The 19,226-nt window shown below is 52.8% G+C and overlaps 6 protein-coding genes across 6 annotated transcripts; 3 read left to right on the top strand and 3 right to left on the bottom strand.

Annotated features, from left to right (window-relative positions):
• Positions 1–1,015: 1,015 nt before the first annotated feature.
• On the top strand, positions 1,016–5,296 carry A1O5_04626 (uncharacterized protein; the record flags this gene model as incomplete). Its single annotated transcript, XM_007745230.1, has 1 exon — positions 1,016–5,296. One exon carries the CDS (start codon positions 1,016–1,018, stop codon positions 5,294–5,296), a length of 4,281 nt encoding a protein of 1,426 aa, XP_007743420.1.
• A 641-nt stretch (positions 5,297–5,937) lies between these two features.
• A1O5_04625 (uncharacterized protein) lies at positions 5,938–8,666 on the top strand (the record flags this gene model as incomplete). Its single annotated transcript, XM_007745229.1, has 2 exons — positions 5,938–7,480; positions 7,555–8,666. The coding sequence occupies 2 exons, from the start codon at positions 5,938–5,940 to the stop codon at positions 8,664–8,666; spliced, it is 2,655 nt and encodes an 884-aa protein (XP_007743419.1).
• Positions 8,667–9,209: 543 nt separating this feature from the next.
• A1O5_04624 (uncharacterized protein) lies at positions 9,210–10,703 on the bottom strand (the record flags this gene model as incomplete). The annotated part of the gene is made up of 1 exon (XM_007745228.1): positions 9,210–10,703. One exon carries the CDS (start codon positions 10,701–10,703, stop codon positions 9,210–9,212), a length of 1,494 nt encoding a protein of 497 aa, XP_007743418.1.
• A 1,183-nt stretch (positions 10,704–11,886) lies between these two features.
• Positions 11,887–12,426, bottom strand: A1O5_04623 (uncharacterized protein; the record flags this gene model as incomplete). Its single annotated transcript, XM_007745227.1, has 1 exon — positions 11,887–12,426. One exon carries the CDS (start codon positions 12,424–12,426, stop codon positions 11,887–11,889), a length of 540 nt encoding a protein of 179 aa, XP_007743417.1.
• A 760-nt stretch (positions 12,427–13,186) lies between these two features.
• On the top strand, positions 13,187–14,050 carry A1O5_04622 (uncharacterized protein; the record flags this gene model as incomplete). Its single annotated transcript, XM_007745226.1, has 1 exon — positions 13,187–14,050. One exon carries the CDS (start codon positions 13,187–13,189, stop codon positions 14,048–14,050), a length of 864 nt encoding a protein of 287 aa, XP_007743416.1.
• A 191-nt stretch (positions 14,051–14,241) lies between these two features.
• On the bottom strand, positions 14,242–18,922 carry A1O5_04621 (uncharacterized protein; the record flags this gene model as incomplete). Its single annotated transcript, XM_007745225.1, has 3 exons — positions 14,242–15,123; positions 15,203–17,942; positions 18,159–18,922. 3 exons carry the CDS (start codon positions 18,920–18,922, stop codon positions 14,242–14,244), a joined length of 4,386 nt encoding a protein of 1,461 aa, XP_007743415.1.
• Positions 18,923–19,226: the final 304 nt, after the last annotated feature.

Raw genomic sequence — 19,226 nt, 5'->3', positions numbered from 1 at the left:
AGCTGTGTTGACGCTGACGGGTGAAATGGCCGGCCGTACCCAGCACCTCCGAGCCTTCATACACAAATCACGTGCTCTATACGGTGGACTATACAGACCACAAATACTGGTGCCATCGGCTAGGCTCGGCGGGAAGGAAAAGATGATAGCGACAGAATAATACGGAGTAGCGAGGAGCGAACTACTGGGTACTACCTCGTACCCGGTACTTCGTAGTCCAGCAGATAGGGCTACTAGGCTGCTAGGCATTTCTCCAGGTCACGACTGCGGATCATGCGCTGTATTTTTCTTTGGCCCCAGCGCCTCCTGCCTCTGCCTCACGCCTCATTCACGCTTCCCTGCGTCACGGATAAAATCCAAGAATCCAGAACCAAAGCCCTTGCAGTCTTTCATCCTGCCCAGTGGCCATCGTTCTCTTCATTCCAGGAAAATTTTTTCCCTACCAATTTTTCCTTTGCACTGATCCATGCGTGCTCCACCATCCATTTTCATTATAAGACTCGTCTCACAGTCCCCTCGGCGGGCCTCCTGCCCGTCCCAAATGCTGCTGATAACGTGGTCGTTGTTATCGGCAAGAGTGGCCACCTGATAGCAAGTTGTCGAGTCTCCTGCAACTATAAACCCGAATTCCCTCCACCTCCACCGGTTGATCTCGCAAATACCAGAAAACATATCTCTCTAATGAGAGGCACGTTTGGACTGGTGCCTGTATATCATCCTCGTCGCCACGGGTTTCTTACAAGGTGTGTTCACATTCCATTTGTCATGTCATTCGCCTCGAGGCTGGATTTCCCACCCACTATTTCACTTACAGTCCGTTCACCCTGGGCCGTCCTTGGAAATACTGCTTTAGATCCAAGCGCACTTGTCGGCCCTACAAGTTCTCCTTCACCCGTCGCCTTGTTTGTCTTTCGATGGTTAAGCACCCTTCTTTATCACGAGGCTAATTCCAATGGCCCCCTAACAAATGCCGGGCTTGCTAACTGTGTCCTGTTTAGGGGAGGAGTCGTGTCGTATGTCGAAGGAAAATGGTTCACCCCAGGAAGGCTCGGCGGCCAATCCCAATACGAGAGATTCGAGGAGACTGTCGCTGTGGCATATGTCAATATCGGCGCATACGTCTCCCAGCCCCGACAGCGCTGTTCAAGGAGGACGCTCCGAGAAACCTTCTCCTGATAGAACGCCTCTCAACTTGAGAGATCTCCTCAAGGAGGGACTGTCCATTGGGGATGCTCCGGAAGAAGCACGTTCCTGGCTTATTGGTTTCGGAGATCTCAAACCGGGCACAGACGTCTCTCGCAGATTTCTCAACCTTCGGGAAGAGCACCATGGTGATCAGGGTGCCACCTCATTGCTATCTTTGCTGATCCAATGGATGCCTCTGTGGTCGCACAAGGCCGAAAAGGCTCGAAAGGAGATCAGGAACTCGAAGTCGGGATCTCTCAAAGATCAGAAGAGTCTTGATTGGTTGCTTCAGTATATCTGCGACTACCTGGAACTAGGTCACTCTGACTTTGATCCGCTGGAGTTATCCCGCACGGTGGAGACTACCACTACCCTATGCCTCAATGCTAGCCGTCAAGGGGATATTAATGGAGGCATAAATATCCTCTACACCATAATGTCGCATTTCGAATATCCTAGAAGTGGGCTCGATCAAACCCTCGTGGTATTGTGTGCTTCTGCTGCAAACTTGCCAGAAGTGCCAGGTCACCTCTTTGACTGTGCTCGGATATTGGCTGCTGGTGACCTGCAACAAGACTTCATGAATACTCTCTACTCCTTTGTACGGACTCCAACTTTGGACAACAACAGCAAAAATCTCTCCCATGCACGCGGCGCTACCCGACTCTTGCGGAACCTTGTCGACGAACCACATAACGGAGGAGGTTTCGTCCTCTGCTTAGGAGACTTTCTAGAGCAGTTGCATTTTGCTGCACAGCAGGGCATCTTTCGGTTTTGTTATGATATCCTCAACGCTTTGCATGGGATACTTTCGAGCAATCGCCTCAAGGCCGAAATTGCCGCTATTGACTTTACCAAAGCCGTGGAAATCATCCGGCTCTGCCTGCAAATGACTCCTACGGGTCATCCGCAAGCGAGCATCCTTCGAGTAACTTCGCTGCAGATCGCTGCTCAAGAAGATGAAAAGGATCGCCAATACGAGCGACACTTTCGTGACCGAGAAACTATAGCCAAAAGACTTTCCCATGATCTCCTGAGAATATGGGACTTGCTATCCTTCCCCGATCGGACTGCCATCCACGAGCTCTTCCTGATATTCCCGCAATATGCTGGCCAGGCTCAGTTGACAATGACTCTGGATTACGCAAAGGACAAATATTTGTCGTCGATGGATCATATTGTCAGGAGGCAGTACTCGGACAAAATTTACAATGATATTGTTCTGAATCACTCCCTACCCTCGGCTTGTCGCCTGAAGGGTATCGAGGTTCTGGTCCAGGCTACCAATTCCCCTGTAAGCACGTCACCGGGGCTCAGCACTGAGTCTCACTTAGCATACACGTGGATCCTGGACAAGTTGCTAGATCAAATTGATGTTGAGCGCGATGTCCAAGTCTTCGAAACATTGCTCAAATCGTTGAATTACATGGCTGCAAACTATCAAGAGGCTGCAAGGGAACAGGCGTCAACCATGCGCACGGTGGAGAAACTGCACACGTTGATCATTGAGGGTCCTGCAGGAGTTGCTTTCAGCGATGATCTAGCAATATTGGCGACAAAGGTTCTCGTGACAATTTTCGGTTACAGCATCCACACCGATGCAAAGGCCGCTGTTAGGGCTTTTGAGGTCCTGCTGGAAACAGCCAGTTCTCGCTGTAAATCCCGACCGGCTCGCCTTGTTTCGAAACACCTGCTTTTTAGGGTGCGAGCAGATGACGCTGGCTTCATCTACATCACCTCTACGAACGAAAGTCAACACATTGCCAGTGCGCTTGTACGCACGCGGGAATCAGCCGAAGCATACAACTGCGAGCTCCCTGCTTCGCAAAGGCATTCTGCTAGCAGCAGCAGCCTGTCGACTAGATCTGACACTGGTGACCCGTTGTGGATGTATCCAGATACCGAAGATGTCTCCTATCCATTTGCTGGGCGAGTATCTAGTGTCCTCAATGTTGAAAAAGGCGCATACTCGCAGGTCGAAGCAGAACTCGATATGGACACATGGCTCATGAGCATCATACGATGCCTTCAAGCCGACCAAGATTGGGAGACCTACGGCTACACCGTTGTCCATGCCGCGGCTCAACTGAGCAACATTGCCCTCTTTCTGAACTCGATACAAGCTGTCGTCAAGTTGCGGCAAGTGTTGTGTGAACAGATTGTCAACAATACCTTCCGAGAGCCGCCTCCTTCCACCGGGTTGAAGAAATCAGACGTCGCCTTGTGCATGTTCAATATGTTAGTTTCGTTGATTCCTTATGCTACAATGAAATCTGAAGCCGTTCAGAAAGGGTTTGGAGATGACCTCGTCCGAGCCTTTCTTTCTGGTATTGGAGGAGCTTGGGAGGGTACAGCGCGTGGCTGCATTCATGCACTCTCCCTCTGCAGCCTTGAGATCCCTTCTTCGGTTGCCACCTTGTATCCCACCATGATTGACAAGATGTCGAAGAACATGACACAGACCCATCTCACGACACATATCCTGGAGTTTCTCATACAAGTTGCACTGTTGCCAGAAATGCACTCCAACCTCAATCCAGACGAGATCCAGATGATATTTGGAATCTGCATTCGGTTCCTTGAGAAGACAAGAGAGCAGCAGCAGTCGTCGGTGACTTCACCACCCGGCAGAACCAACCCGACGTCACGGCACAGCGGAATGAATTTTCGACGGCCACCATATCGCGCGGTGATCTTGAGCGACACTGGATTGCCTCAATATGCTGCCGCATTGGCTTACCATAACATGATTTTCTGGTTCTTGTCCCTTCGACTGGATATTAGGGCGAAGTACGTGCCGTGGATCATTCCGAGACTCGTCTGGAAAAATGCGCGTGGAGAAGAGACTATTGACGAGCAGAGCCAAGTTCTGATCGACATGATGCAGAGAACAGCATTCTCAGACCTCGGAGAGACTTCTCCAGACCACAGCTTTGCAACTCCTGAAGATGGACCAGTATCATCTGCCTCGTGGATCGTCGGGCTCAGCATCGTAACCGCGCAGACAGCCGGTCACACTGGGAAGACGCAGATAACCAAACGCCAGGCTTCGGGCACCACATATGCAAGGTATCAGCAGTTGACAGCTCCGTTGCCGTCTCACCACCGACCAGGCTACACTGAGATTCGACACCAGGAAGCCACAACCGAAATCCTTCCTCCGCATATCATCCTTCAGATGGTAGCTAGTGCAGCAACAACCAGCGCGGCTGACCAACCGCTACTCTTACCCCAAGAAGACTTCGTCCAACGGGCGCTTGAGAGCTTTGATCGCATTCCAACGGTTACTAGCCACAAGATCGGCGTGCTCTACATTGGCCCAGATCAGACCGCTGAATCTGATTTCCTTGCAAATACGAGTGGGTCTCCCGACTTTGAGCGTCTTCTGGACGGGCTCGGCTTTGTTGTGTCGCTGGAGCCACCGCTCAACTTCAATCCTCAGGGCCTGGAATACCCTCGGGACGGGAAGCATAGCATAGCGTGGCGGGATCGGGTGGAGGAGATTATTTATCATGTGCCGACGATGATGCCGACGGATCTGGAGGACGATCCTCAATGCATCACCAAGAAGTCGCACGTCGGTAATTGCCACGTCAACATCATTTTCAACCGATCGGGGCTTGAATGGGACTTTAACAACTTCAAGTCCCAATTGAATTATGTGAATATTGTGATCCGACCAGCCTGCCGTGGCCGAGAAACAACAGATCCAGATTTTATGCCGGGCTTCTACTGGGTTCGGGTGGTTACAAGAGACGATTTACCAAACATATCACCTGCAGCTGATCCCAAGATCATCTCGGCTGCTCAGCTCGGGCCCTTTGTGCGAACACTGGCCCTGAATGCCAACATGTTCTGCCAAACGTGGAACACCAAAGACGACGACTTGGAGTTTCCAAGCGCTTGGAGGGCCAGATTTCAACAGATCAAAAGACTGAAAGAGCGTGTAATGAGTAAGTCAGGTGACAAACAGGCACCGTCAGCTGGCTCAGTTGCAGCCAGCAGCAGCAGCATTGCGCCTGGCGCATCAAGCGGGAGAAGGACACCAATACCGAGGGAGAAAGATGGCGCTCTAGTATCTCAACTGGACTTCAGCTCCTGGACCATCTAACGAAAATGAAACTGGGAAAAGGAGTTTGTGCTTCGAAGGAAAATGGGGGCGCTTTGGCAACAACATGGAATTTTGACGACGGGAAAGGGAAAGAAAAACGAATAGCAAGCAAGGTGTTGGAGGAAACATTGTGATGGGCACGGGCATGGGCACGGGTATAGGCATGGGCATGGGCATATATGGATGGACAAGGCAGGGAAAAGGCGAGAGTTTACCCTACTCTCCCAGCGGCTTGCATGATTGTAATTTGTATAGCAAAAGTTGACCCAAGAGCTGTTCCTATGGAGCTTATGAAGCTTGTCTATGGACTCGGAAGCCACGATTACTGAGTACCTATCTTTGTATCGAGGTACTACTCCATACTTGTAGTAGGTCTGCCCTGGTCTGCCCTGGTCTGCCTTGGTCTGCCTTGGGTCTCCCATAGACTGCGGGGGATGATGCGTGCTGTGCCCCTCGCTGCTTCGCCCCTCGCACCGACGTCAGCTGCTGCTTGTTGTTTCCAGGCATCAGGAATTCAACAACTGCGTCGCCACCCACCTATTGAACATTCTCAAATACAACTTACCGTGCCATTTGTCTCTGCTGCACCAGAATATGCACTCCTGCTTCGATCAACGCCAATTACACCACAAACGTGCATCATGACTTCAGGGTCATTCTCACGGCCAGAAGCGCCTTCGCCCTCTGCCTCGTTCTACGACCTCTCGGACGACGAAGAAGGAGGCTACAACACAATCACTCATGCCACTACCACAAAGGGCGTGAAACTGCTCTTCTCCAAAAGCAAGGTCTATGTCCACCCTACGCCCTCGGCCAAGGACAATATTCCCGGCTTCATCGCCCTAGTCCAGCAGAAGTCCCCGCCTCTCTCTGACGACGACCAACGTCCCACTTCCGCCGATTCCTCATCAAAGAAGAAAACAAACGCGTCCTCATATCTATTGGCCTGGGTCCCTGAGGCCTCTCTGGCGCAAGATGACCTGAGCACTTATGTGAAGGTGGACATGAAGGACGGCGAATCTCCTCCTCGACAAAATTACTTGGTCCCTCCTCTCCCTCTTGCGACCACCTTTGACGAGTCGCCAGTTGGACCGTATGCGTTCTCGCTACCCCTCTCCAGCATATACTCCATCCACGTCCGCCCGCCAAGTCTAGGCTGGTGGTATGGCAGCGTAGTCATCAACACTCGCGCCGGCTCCAGCTTACCTGCGCTGTTCTTCCACGACTCGGAGTGTGAAAGCACGATCCTGCAAAAGAGAAAAAGAGCGCGAGAATCGTTTGATCCCTTTGGGGAAACAGGCGAGCTGTTTTGGGGCGGTGATGAGGTGCTTAGATGGCTGAAAAGATATGTTACCGTGGAAAGAAGCACTGCAGAACCGTCGATATACCTCATTGATCCTTCTGAGGAAGATCGTGTGGGCTTCGGTCAAGGACGAAAGTCGCTTGAACAAGCAAGACGCAAGAGTGAAGCATCCACATCCAAGAAGCCTACCCAGAAGAAACCACCTGGACCGGGAATGGATCCTTTCACAAAGGCCCTTAAAGAAACTAGATGGAAGATTTTGGAGCAACTGTCCAAAGTTACAACGTTTACTCGACGGACTGCAGAAGACCTTGCTAATAACAAGAATCTCCCTCCTCAAGTGCGACGCCTCATTCAAAACCCCGAGATTCAAACCCTGCAGGATGAATTCGACAGTGCCAAGTTATACCTGGCACGATGGGCTATGAGCATCGCAGAACAAAGCGAGCGTGAGAGGAGACAGAGAATTTGGACGGCACGAGATGTGCTGGACTCCGAGGAGACCAGCGTCGGAGACTTTGAGATTCTGGACATGGAGGCCGCACGGATGACGCTGGCCGATAGTAAGAGGCGCCCCGTCGACTGGAAAGAGTGGAAATCCTTTTTTGATTCAAAAGGTAAATTACACGTTATGGTTGATGAGGTCAAGGAACGTATCTTCCGCGGCGGTCTGGATCCCGAGGACGGTGTGAGGAAAGAAGCATGGCCCTTTCTATTAGGCTTGTATGAGTGGGACAGTACAGAGGAGCAACGGCAAGCTCTCATGAACAAGAAACGAGATGAATACGTTCAACTGAAAGGCGCTTGGTGGGATAGAATGATCGATGGCGATGCTACCCCCGAGCAGGACGAATGGTGGAAAGAGCAGAAAGTCCGGATTGGTGAGCCTGATCATTCTCCAAGCCTTGCTTCTTCATACTTACGATCTCAACTGACTTGGCCGCTCGACATGTAGAAAAAGATGTGCACCGCACAGACCGGCACATCCCCCTCTTCGCAGGCGAAGATATTCCTCACCCAGACCCGACCTCACCGTTCTTCAACCCCAATGGACCCGGCACAAACGTGCATATGGAACAGTTAAAAGACATGCTCCTGACCTATCTGGAGTACGATACACCTCCCTCCTCTGCCGCTGCAAGCACCCAAAAAGCATCTCCCTCGTCACAACCACGACGCTACCAAACCCAAAACCCCCATCCCCAAAATCTGGGCTACGTACAAGGCATGTCCGACCTCCTTTCGCCCCTTTACGCAGTCTTCCAAGACGATGCCGTCGCCTTCTGGGCTTTCGTCCAGTTCATGCGCCGGATGTCACGCAATTTCGTCCGCTCACAATTGGGAATGCGCGCCCAGCTCAACACCCTCGACCAGTTGGTCCAACTCCTCGATCCGAAATTATACCTCCACCTTCAATCCGCAGATTCTACGAATTTCTTTTTCTTCTTTAGAATGTTGCTCGTCTGGTTTAAGAGGGAGTTTGAATGGTCCGACACTTTGAGGCTTTGGGAGTCACTATGGACGGACTATTATTCCTCTCAGTTTCACCTGTTCATTGCAATGGCAATCCTCGAAAAGCACCGTGATGTTATTATGGACCATTTGAAGCATTTTGACGAAGTGTTAAAGTACATTAACGAGTTGAGCGGGACGATTGAACTCCAGGATATTTTATGGAGGGCAGAGGGATTATTCAAGAGATTCGAGAGGACGGTTGGGGCCATTGATCGCAAGGACGCTTTCCCGCCACCGAATGCTGGCAGCGGTGACGTACAACTGAGACAGAGGATACCAGGCGCATCGGCCAGTGCTGGGGAGCAGAACCCTCTATCCACTACAGCTACAGGCTCCGCGTCCAACTCATCAAAACGGCCAGGCCAAGTACAAACCTCACCCACAAGCCCTGCCAGACAGGGAGCTCAGCAAGCGAAAGGCAAAGACGTCGAAAAGGCCAGAGTCATCACGCCAGAACTGCGACTCCTACTAAGTCGAAAGATCATCACGCTAGATGGCGAGGATGGGTCAAGAGACGGGGAGAGGACGAGGGCGAGTGGGCTGAAAGACTGAGCCCCCTGTGCACGACTGTCGGACTTGGGCTCACAAATGGAGCCTAGGGGCCCCAAAGTTAGGGATAGAATCGGTCCTCTCCTTTCTTGGTCTTTCGATTCTCTGCGGTACTCGAGACAGAGAACGTAATATGTGTCAGCACCGGCGGAACATAGGGGTTTATAACTTATTATACCCGAAACGGCAGCAACGGAAACATGGTCTAAATAGTCATCTCAACCCTATATTTTTTTTTTATTCTACATTAGAAGGCCGGAGTTCGGTCCTTGAACGCTGTCCAGACGTGATGTCGTAGCTGTGGCCACCGTCCATGAGCTCATCCAGATCCTGGACGTTGAGAAGCCTGCGAGCGAATCCCAAAAGCGGACAAGATTGCTGCATCTTCCAGGACCTCGGGTTCGGTATGAATACGGTGTCTCTTCCCACCTCGGGGCTGGCGCCCAACTGCTGTTGTCAACTTTCCGTACTTGGTATTTCCTTCGAAAGAACAAACAAAAAGCCCGTGCGAGCCCGAGCCCGAGCCCGAGCCCGATTTGTGCGCCCCTACAAGTTGAACTTGAGCTTGATTGACTCGATCTTGTGCTCCAGGAGGGTCCTGTCGAAGTCGACGTCCGTCGGCAGGTAGACGTTGCCTAGGTAATGGTCGTAGCGATCGAATGGACAGACTCGTCGTGGGACCCCTGGAGGCGCCTCCTCCGCTTGCGGCGAGCCGGCGGATGGAGAGGGTCCCGCGATGTACGGGCAGAGGTGCTCTGTGAGCAGCGTCGCGACTTTGGACCTTCCTGACCTGTTGAGCACTGATGATCGTGGTGGTGGTGATTCTGGGGATGAATTGGGGTCATCGGGGCGGCCGCCCTCGAAGTCCGTGGCCGCGTCGAGCCAGCCGGTCGTGTCGATCCAGAAAGTCGACTTGTCCCCGTCGGCTTGCAGGGTCGCTGCGACTTGGGTAAGGGCGTTGGAAATGACTTTGTCGAGCTTGAGCTTCTTCGTGACCGAGTGCCGTGTCGCGGAGAAGGGTGTGAGGAGGAATATTGAGAGCGTGGACGGCGCCGAGTTGTAGATGTAGCTCCCGTCATCGTCTAGATCCGTGGCCAACCCCGTCATCGTCGTGGTGGTCGGGTCAAAGGGATACGCATTTGCACGGATTGCTTGAATCAATTTGATGTATGCGTCGACAAACTCGTTAGTGAACTTGGCCAGATCGTGCCTATTGACGGGTTTGCTCCTCCTCCCGTCGGCAGAAGGAGAGAAGAATTGGACAAAATCCACGAGTCCGAGCTGGAGAAGGAGCACCGAGGGACTGTACAGCTTGAAGTTCCAGGGACGTGCAAAAGCCCTTGTCCCCGGAGGTCCTGCGCGGAAGAATTGATCTCGCATACTCGGTCCCGACTCTCCTGTTGACATCAAGCCGATTCCTGTTGTGTCCAGGATCACCGTGTCCACAGGGGATTCTGCCCCCAGCTGCTTGCACCAAGTTTGTATTCTTTCGTGCGAGTCATTTCGCAGAGTTGAGAGGTGAAGGCGATGATTCATAGCTGAAAGCGATATCTCGGACGTGACGATCTCAACGATTTCCCTCCTTGGCCGGGACGCATTCTGATCATTGTGGGCAGTTTTGTCGAAACGTTCATCGAAAGGAAGGAGTCTCGCTGGTGAGCGCGTTTCGTTCGAGGCCGATGACGCTGCTCTGACTTCCGCAAATGTGGCTTTATCAACCCAAATGCCTTCAAACTCGAGTACGCCACCGGTGCCGTTTGGGCCTCCCATGTGTGTGAGCCTGACTCTGTACGCCTCTCGTGGATCGAGGTCTTTGACGATCGGAACAACCAAGCCAGCCGCTTCTACCCAGTAGGTGTTGTGGCCCTCGATCGATACCATGAGGCTCACGGGTTCTGAAGCCCTGGTATTGCTGCCGCTCGACCCGAATTCAGAGTGATGGATATCCCTGGCGTCCACCCGTTCTGGCTGCTGCTGTTTAGAGGCAAAGTTGGGATTATTGAGAGAAAGATAGAGGCAGGTGGCGTTCGCTATTACCATCTCGACATATGAACCTGCCCGAACAATTAGCGCTTCCACCGGGCTCTTTGTGTTGACTGATCAACAGACCTGGAAATGCTGCGTCCCGCCGCAGTTGATTTGCCGTGGGCACCCATCGTCCAACAAACTAGCGAGGTTCAGTCTCGATGGGTTAAGAAGAAGCATTGGCAGTGTGGCCTACATGGAAGTGAGGATGACTGGCCGGAATGAAGATGTTTTCCTTCTCTAGCAACTTTCGCAGGACGTGCTTGAGGGAGATCCGGCTGTCGATACCAGAAATCGTGAAGGAGGGCGAGACAGGGATCGCGAACACATGGACGAAGAATAGGATCATCAGAGGAGACAGTACGAACAAGCAGAAAAGACAGAGCTTCGTGGTCCGCGAGCTCATCATCTTGACTTCAGCGTTAAAGAGTGCCCTTCAACCCATGCGATCGGTGTGTAGACTGTAGAGAGTGTTGCGGACAAAAGATGAAAAATCCTGGCTCTGGCGATTCACTCTTCCATCCGTAATCATGTGCCCATAAAACGGGGCTGGTCTGGCAGAAGACAACTCAAAGCTCATATATTTCAGAGCCACAGTTTCTGTCAACAATTCTCATGTCTATCCCGGGTCCTGATCTCTGATGGCCAACACCACTGTTAGTCAGATGAGCTAGTCGGGGCGTGAGGGTGTGGCCACCAGGCATGAGACAGCTTCTCTTGGGAGTTTCGAGAATTCTTGAAGGTAACTGCCCTGACCCTGTAAGCTGCCCACTGAGGTAGCCCAGTTGCATGATATTTCAACTGGGGGTTCCGCGTCCAAATACGGCTCCCTATCTGTGGGTTGTCCGAGGCCGGCGAGGACCTGACGAGACAACGGAAAAAAACCCCCCTTCACAGCTGGGGGTTTTTCCCTCGATTCAACCTCAGCTTCCATCGGGAAGTTGGGCTTGAATTAGAGTTTTTGCGTTTATGGTAGGCTGTCAGTTTTTCTCTCTTTCGACGGCACAGAAAGTAATTGTGTGTTTTCGAACGCAAGGCTGTGCAGACTGTATGTGCGCGAGGCTGAAGAAAGCCGCCAAGATGTGTTGACCAGCTCGAACAGAAAGGGGGAAAGGGGGAATTTGTCGTTGGCCTGACTCGATATACGGTTCATCCACTTAGCACATGGTTTATCTCTGGCTGAATCAACTTCTGACTTTCAAGTGCCTTGTGCCTTGTTGGCTTCCTCCTCCGAACCATCATCTTCTTCAGGACATGCTTCTTCCCCTTGAAGGCCCAGCTTCTCCTCAGCTAGCTGTCTGTACTTCCTGCGCTTCTTCTTATCCGCACTCCTCTTCTTGCGTTGCTTCCTCTCCACTACTTTGGCCGCCCGGCTCTCCTCACCCTTTTCCAGCAATTCCACCTTCTCGGCAAGAATCCTTTTGGCAATGGTGTGGTTTTGGCTTCTACTGCGCGTGGCTTGACACTTGACGACGATGCCAGTTGGAATGTGTGTCAATTGGGCGGCCGAGTTGGTCTTGTTGATTTTCTGACCGCCCGGTCCAGTGCCTTTGACGTAGGTGTGTTTGATCTCAGCATCTGAGAGGGTTGGACGTGGCGGAAGGTATTTGCCCGACTTGTGGAACAGGTTGGTGAACGTGCTGAAGGAGTGAATGGGATCGGTCTTGCTGAGTCTGCGGTTCTCACATTGAAATGCTGGACAGACATACAGCCGCCTTAGCGGGCGGCATACAAACATCGCTCACATAACCAATTGCAAGTGGGTAAGGTGACCTCTTGGGTGCGAGGTATCAATGCGGACGAGATCCTTGACAGAAGAGGCATTACGAGGTCGTTCCGGAGTTGTCCAGCGGCATTGAGCTCGCGCAAGGCTGGGGCGGAGACGGCGTCCCCTACTGGGTAGTCCTGCCTGAATAGGTAGGTAAGCCGATGACGGGGCTCAGATGGTATATCTAGCGAGGCGGGATCCTTCTGCGCCCTTGGTTACACCGAGGAACGAAAGCTATTTGATATCTCCTCCGTCCGTCTCAGCCACCCCATATGTCACGGTTCGTGCATCCCACAATGTACTTGTATTGTAGTCATCACGGACCTGAGCCCTTTTGGGGGGAAGTGTACAGCTGTCCGCGCCGAAGGATGCAAAGCGGACGGACAGGGAACAAGGTTCCTCCGGTGCCGAGGCTGCGGTCCATCCTTCCCGCATGTCGTGTCGCTCCATTCTCCGACTCATCAATCAACCTATCAGTTCATGGTCACTTCCGTGTTCAGCCTCATGTACCGTGTCTTGTGCGTTGTCGAGATGCATGAGATTCCGGGAGCTGGGCGTTGGAAGCCCCCCTCTAGAGCCGGCTCCTTTGACGATCGTTGTGATATCATAAAATACTATCATCCTCCACCGACACCTCAACCGCGGTGACTTTTACTCTTTCGTCAAAAGGTAGATTCGTCTCTGTTTCCCGCTCCCCGCCCTGGATTTCCTTATATGCACTCTCAGGACCATGACATCCCCTTCTGGCCGTCTGCAGAATCGCGTGGCCATCGTAACTGGCTCCAGCTCTGGACTTGGACAAGCCATCTCCCTCGCCCTCTCCGCTGAAGGCGCTTCGATCTTCTGCATCGACCAATACCCAACGCCGCGGAACGCGATCAATCTATCGACACAGCGTGCAGATGACTTTCACAACCGCGTGACCGGTCAGCCAGGAACGCACGAACGCATCCGCCACCTAGGAGGTGAGGCCACATACCACAAAGCCGACGTCACGCGAGCGCGGGACATGGAACTCGCCATTCGAGCCTGCGTGCAGAGATACAAGAGGGTAGATATCATGGTGAACAACGCCGGTGTTAGCGTGGAGAGCACACATGTCCGTCCACTGCGATGTCACGAGACAAGCGAAGAGGACTACGACAAGACCATGGCTATCAATGCAAAGGGCATGTTTCTGGGCTGCAAGTACGCTCTCAAGCAAATGCTGGACGGACAGTCTCAGATCTACTCCTCGAGGGGATGGATCATCAACACCGCCTCTGTTCAAGGACTCGTCCCGTTCTACGGTACGCCCTCTTACTGCGCATCCAAAGGCGCCGCGGTCATGTTGACAAAGCAAATTGCACTGGACTATGCCAAGGATTTGATTCATTGTAACGCTCTCTGCCCGGGCTTTCTAGAAACAAGCATGACGCAGAACCTACAGGGCCAGCCGCAGGAGTTGGAGGAGATTCAAGAGAAACATCCGTTCGGACAGAAGCTGGGCAAAGTGGAGGATGTAGCGAGGGCGGCGGTATTTCTGGCAAGTGATGAGGCTGGGTGGATCACGGGAGTTCCCTTGCCGGTCGATGGCGGTTATTTGTTGAGATAAATGCTGGGAGCTTCCTTCCGGGCGGAGAGCGAGCACCTTGGGCGCCTGCGAATATTGGTGGCGATGAGTCTGGGGCGTTTAACGCGCGGCCTTCACAACGATGTGATCAAGATTATTGAAGCGGTTTGAACATGCTGACGGTCAGCAGCCAGATAGCAGCTTGGGAGCAAGTACATCTGGAATAGAGTGAATTACCCCTCTTGTGCCGCCTCGATCTTCAACCACATATCCAACCACACCCTCCCTTCTTCTCCTACCTCTCCGGGCCTCGTGTAACACTTCTCCAGCACGCCCAACACCCTCTCCCTCAAGATCTTCACTGCCATCAGCTCCCTCCAGCGCCTGACCGAAAGCTTCACCTTCCCACCATCCAACAGCAAGACCCCCGAGAAGAACTTAAACTCCGCTTCCGCGCCCAAGAGTATCGCGAGCGCGGACTCGGGGATGGCAGATGTCTCAAAGACATTGAGGGCGCCGCTGCGGGTGTTTTGCACGGCCTCGTAGAAGGAGAGCCAGCACGGTGCCGCTGCTGTTGTCCTGGGAGTCTGGGAGGAGGAGCGGTGGTTGACGGATCGCGGTGTGAGCGAGACGACCTGGTTCGTGTACACGTTGCGCCAGCCTTTGCCTTCGCGCCTGAGGATCCGAGGGTACAGTGCCATGGCGATGATGGCGGTGAGGGCCCGGTCGGGCACTGTCTGGTTGTAGCGGGCGGGAACATCGTAGCATGGAAGAACACCTCCACGTCCGGAATAAGTGCGGGCCCTGTTCAGGGCTGCTCGTTCCTCCGGCTCTAGCGTCACCAGGCCAGCGTCGACGATGTACACGAGCAATTGAATCTTTTGCGCCTCGACCTGCCCCATCGTCTGGTCGCTGATGTGGTTTTTGCGGCAGAACTCCTGGGCTATGCGGGCTGCTTTGGCTTTCTTCCAGCTTTCGTAGGCGTTCAGGGACGAGAGCAGGTCCGAGTCACCCCGACTGAACGTGTGTCGAGCATCGCTCTGTGAGCCGGATGTTGGAATCGGGAGGAACGGTGACTTGGTGCCCAAGAGGGATATGATAGCGAGTATGGGATCCTTGAGCAGGAAAAGTTAGAATAAATATCTCGACGAGAAGAAATGCCACCCATTATCCGCCGATGGTATGCCAACTCACCAGACATCTGAAAATGACGCCAAAGATCGCCAGCTTCGCCAACAACACCTCCAGGGGCAACTTAGCAATCTGCTGCCCCAGCGGCGTCAGCGCCTCATTCTTGGCCAACGCTCCCGCGTCCTTCAACTTGTCAATCGCTCTGAGCACATTCTTCCTCGAAGGGGGCTCGATCGCCGCATTGAGCGTCTCCTCAATCGACCCCAGATTCCACACCTTGATCCGCAGAATCGGATCCTGCAGACTCAGTCGCAGCATTTCGGGGACTTGTTGCTCAAGCATCAGATTTTCGTACCGATATTTGGTGACGAGGTGGAAGCAGAGACCCTCCTGAACGCGAGCGGCGCGACCTCTCCGCTGCCGCGCTGAAGAGCGGGAAATGAATCCCTCCGTCAGCCGCGAGAGCTGGCGGCGTTCATCGAAGCGCATGATTTTCTCCTTGCACGTATCGATCACCGCCGTCACATCTGGAATGGTTATGCCAGTCTCGGCGATATTGGTCGCGATCACGATCTTTCTGTGCCCTTTTGGCGGGCGCTCAAAGGCCCGCTCGAGCTCCTCAGTCGAGAAGGTCGAATGTAGGAGGTGCACGATCCAGTTTCTGCCGAAGGTGTCCATTGAGAGGAGGAAGCTGTGCAGGCGTCGCATTTCGCCTATACCCGGCATGAAGATCAGGATTGCATTGCTGTATTTCGCGTAACGTGGTTTGCTGGCAATGGTGGCGGCGAGTTTTGCGACGAGGCTATAGTCGATATGATATTCATCCATGTTGACAACCGCCTGTTGAGTCTGACTACTGTACTTCCCCGGTTCGGCGATGACAGGTCGCCCCTTATCGTTCGCGTAGAACTCGTCAATGTCCCGATCCTCGTCCTGGACTACCAAGTCTTTTTCTTTGACGCCAGCAAGGTCATTGGTAACCTCGACCGCATCCTCCAGGAATCCCACTTCAACTGGAAATGTCCTTCCAGGCAGGTCTAACACCGGTGCGCCACCAAAGTAGTCCGAGCATTTCTTCGCGTCAATCGTAGCCGACATGAGGACGATCTTCAATGTACTCCGGCGCTTCATCAACTTCTGCAACGCGATGAATAGCAGGTCCAAATCCATCGTACGTTCATGGACTTCATCCAGGATGAGGCAGTCCAGCTCATTAAGATTCGGGGATTCCTCCAACATTCTCAACAAGACGCCGGTCGTCGCATAGGTGATACGAGTGGTATTGCTGATCTTGCTCTCCAAACGGATTGCATAGCCGACAAGTGATCTATTAGTGCCGATGTCATTCCGATTCTCTCCCAGCTCCTGGGAAACACGTCTGGCCAAGGTGATAGCAGATATTCTCCTTGGCTGCGTCACAAGGATACGATAATCTCGGGCGGCACTGAACTCCTGTTCCAGAAGCAGGACCGGGATCCCGGATGATTTGCCAGCTCCAGTCTCTGCGCAAATGACACTCACCGCGTGTTTGCGAATGCAAGAGAGGATCTGGTCTTTGTACTGATGAACAGGGAGCTGTTGGCGGACCTGGAGCATTTCACGAAAAGATGAATGAGAGGTTCGCATATTCCATTCCCTGGAAACTTGTTCTGGGCTCCAATTCGAGACAGGTACTCTTGTCCGGCGGCGATCACTGACGTTGCTGAGTGGCTCAGCTAGCTCCTTGCTGGGGAGTTTTACTTGTTGCCGTTTCAGTCGTTCCTGTGTATCATGAATGAGCGCCCGAAGCCGCCGCAGGGTCTCCTTCCGTTCCTTGTTGACGAGCTTTTCTTTTGCCTCGCCCAAGTCTTTGACCATATCTCTCCAGACGGTCGGCAGACGTCCAATTGCTTTCTGCTCACTTGGGCCTAGTGTTGACACCAGAAACAGGCCGAGTGTGCAGATATAAGCTTCCGATTGAGCAGTGCTTGCTGCCGCAATCATTCTCATCTCCAATTCCCAAAGTCGCTCACTAACCTGCGCAAAGATCTCCGGTGGTAATGCCGTCGTAGCGAGACCCTCGGGCATAGTATCGGCTGTCCAAGAGATTTGTAGAGTGTGTCGCGCAGAGTATGAGGATTGCTGCAAAGTTCTGCTCTGTATTCGACATCCCGAATCACGGGTTCTACAGACTTCATCAAGCAGTCGTTTCGGTGAAAGGCCAGACCAATTTCCAAAGTCCAGTAGTCTTATTGAGCTCTCGGATGCCGGGTGGTTCTGCTGAGGAATAAGAGTGTCTTCAGATTCTCCAAACATGCCGCCCAGAAGACCATCCTCATCCTCAGCAGTTGCAGGTCCACTGTCCTCTGCCACGAGCCTCTTGATCTCGGTATCATCCTCAATGTTTTGTTGAGCAGCGGCTTGCTTTTGCTCTCGCCGTTTTGTAGCAGCAGCCCGCATGAGTTGTTGGTGTGTTGCCTGGAGTTGAGTCAGGATGGTTGCCCAAGAAGCTTCTGCTTCTTGTTTATCGAACAGCGGATCACAACATAGTTGTTGTAATTTACTCTGCAGCCTAGCGATTCGCTTTTCCTTTCTGGCCGCTGCCTTCACACCGTCGTTGGCTTCTTTGTTTTGGGCCTCCCGGATCTGTTGTTGGATTCCAACAAATTTCTCCGTCAGTTTCGCAGGATCGTTGTCTTCCTCGGATTCTGAAGCCTCTGAGCTTGCCGATGAGTCTTCCTCCGCTTCTGAGACTCTTGCAGGAGTCGCCGCAGGAGACTGTCTGCTTTGGTTGGCAGTTGCCGGTTCTGTGTTCTTGTCAGCCCTGTTGGAACATGCAGGTCAAAACTTGCAGAAGGTGTAAATTGACGGTGTCACGGAGGGTAAATGCAGCCGCCTGGGACATTGATACGGCGTCCACGAGTCGGAATTTCGCCGCTTCTCGACGCTCGCGGCAGGCAGGGGATCCTCGACCGCCTTCATCGACACTGTAAGACATAAAAGACAACTGAACGATTTCGAGGATCGGGGCATTTCTTACTGACCTGATGCTATTTGGAGAGGCGTGCTATCACTCAATTCAGTCTTTGTTCCTGTGGTCTGCTCATAGTTCATGAGTTCCGTTGCTGGAGCTTTAGAGGCATACCATTGCAAAGCTTCAGGCAGACCAGAGAGGGAGTCAGGGGTTCCTGTTAGCTGTCCCAGAAGAGCAATTTCAGTAATGTAAGCAACTGCCTCTGAGACTCTTGGAAAGTTCAATGACACCAAGACTCTCTCTAAACTCCAGAGGTCGACCGAGAGCTTCTCTTCATCTACCGGAGTCCTAACGCCCCTGGAGGCCGGAAACACAGCATTTGTATCCCCAACGTCCATGTCAAACAGATCGTTGATCGTCTCTTCGGGCAACCAGTTGTATGTTGATAACCTATAGGCCTGCGGACGCAGTTGACGCCGCTCGGTTTCTAGTCTGACCACCTGACGTCGAGCATCAGCAATGCATCGGGTAGCATACTTGCCGAGCATTGTTTCCAATTCAGAGTCTTCCAGATGGGCTTCAAATTCCTCGGGAGTCATATCTTGGATCTTCAGACTGTGCTCGGACGGCTTGCCGCTCTTCTGAGCCGCATGCTCGTCATCAAGCCGTGCTGTGAGTTTAGTATCAGTTCCTGCTGCCAGAGATTCATCATTGACGTTAACCAAAGCCTGATCCGGCTCGTCAACGGTCTTGGACTTAGAAGGTAGAGAAGTCGTGGCAAAGCCTCGAGCAGGATTCGCCGTGGGCTTCTTCTTCTTCTTTGGGGCCATTCCCTAGCGGGTTCAAGTGGTCAGCAGTCTGGTTGAGTTGCGAAGACCTGTCTTGTGGCCGAAGATGAACGACAAGTGACTTTTAGATGTAGATCGTTGTGATTTCTGTGCTCGGTGGTATCAATTAGGGATGGGAGCCAGTCAAGGACTCCCGTGCCAAGCAAATTGAATACCGCATTGTATCCCGAGTGTCTCAAAAGGCTCTCACTACTCTCACCACTCTCACCGAGTCGCCTCCTGCCCGCGAGACCACACCCCGGGCAAAGACATTCCTACCTATACTCGCTACTCCGTACATATCATG

This window comes from Cladophialophora psammophila, assembly GCF_000585535.1.
Source record: "Cladophialophora psammophila CBS 110553 chromosome Unknown aczJe-supercont1.6, whole genome shotgun sequence".
Taxonomy (NCBI): Eukaryota; Fungi; Ascomycota; class Eurotiomycetes; order Chaetothyriales; family Herpotrichiellaceae; genus Cladophialophora; species Cladophialophora psammophila.
Note: the sequence above shows the minus strand (reverse complement) of the source record. Positions and strands in the feature narration are given on the sequence as shown.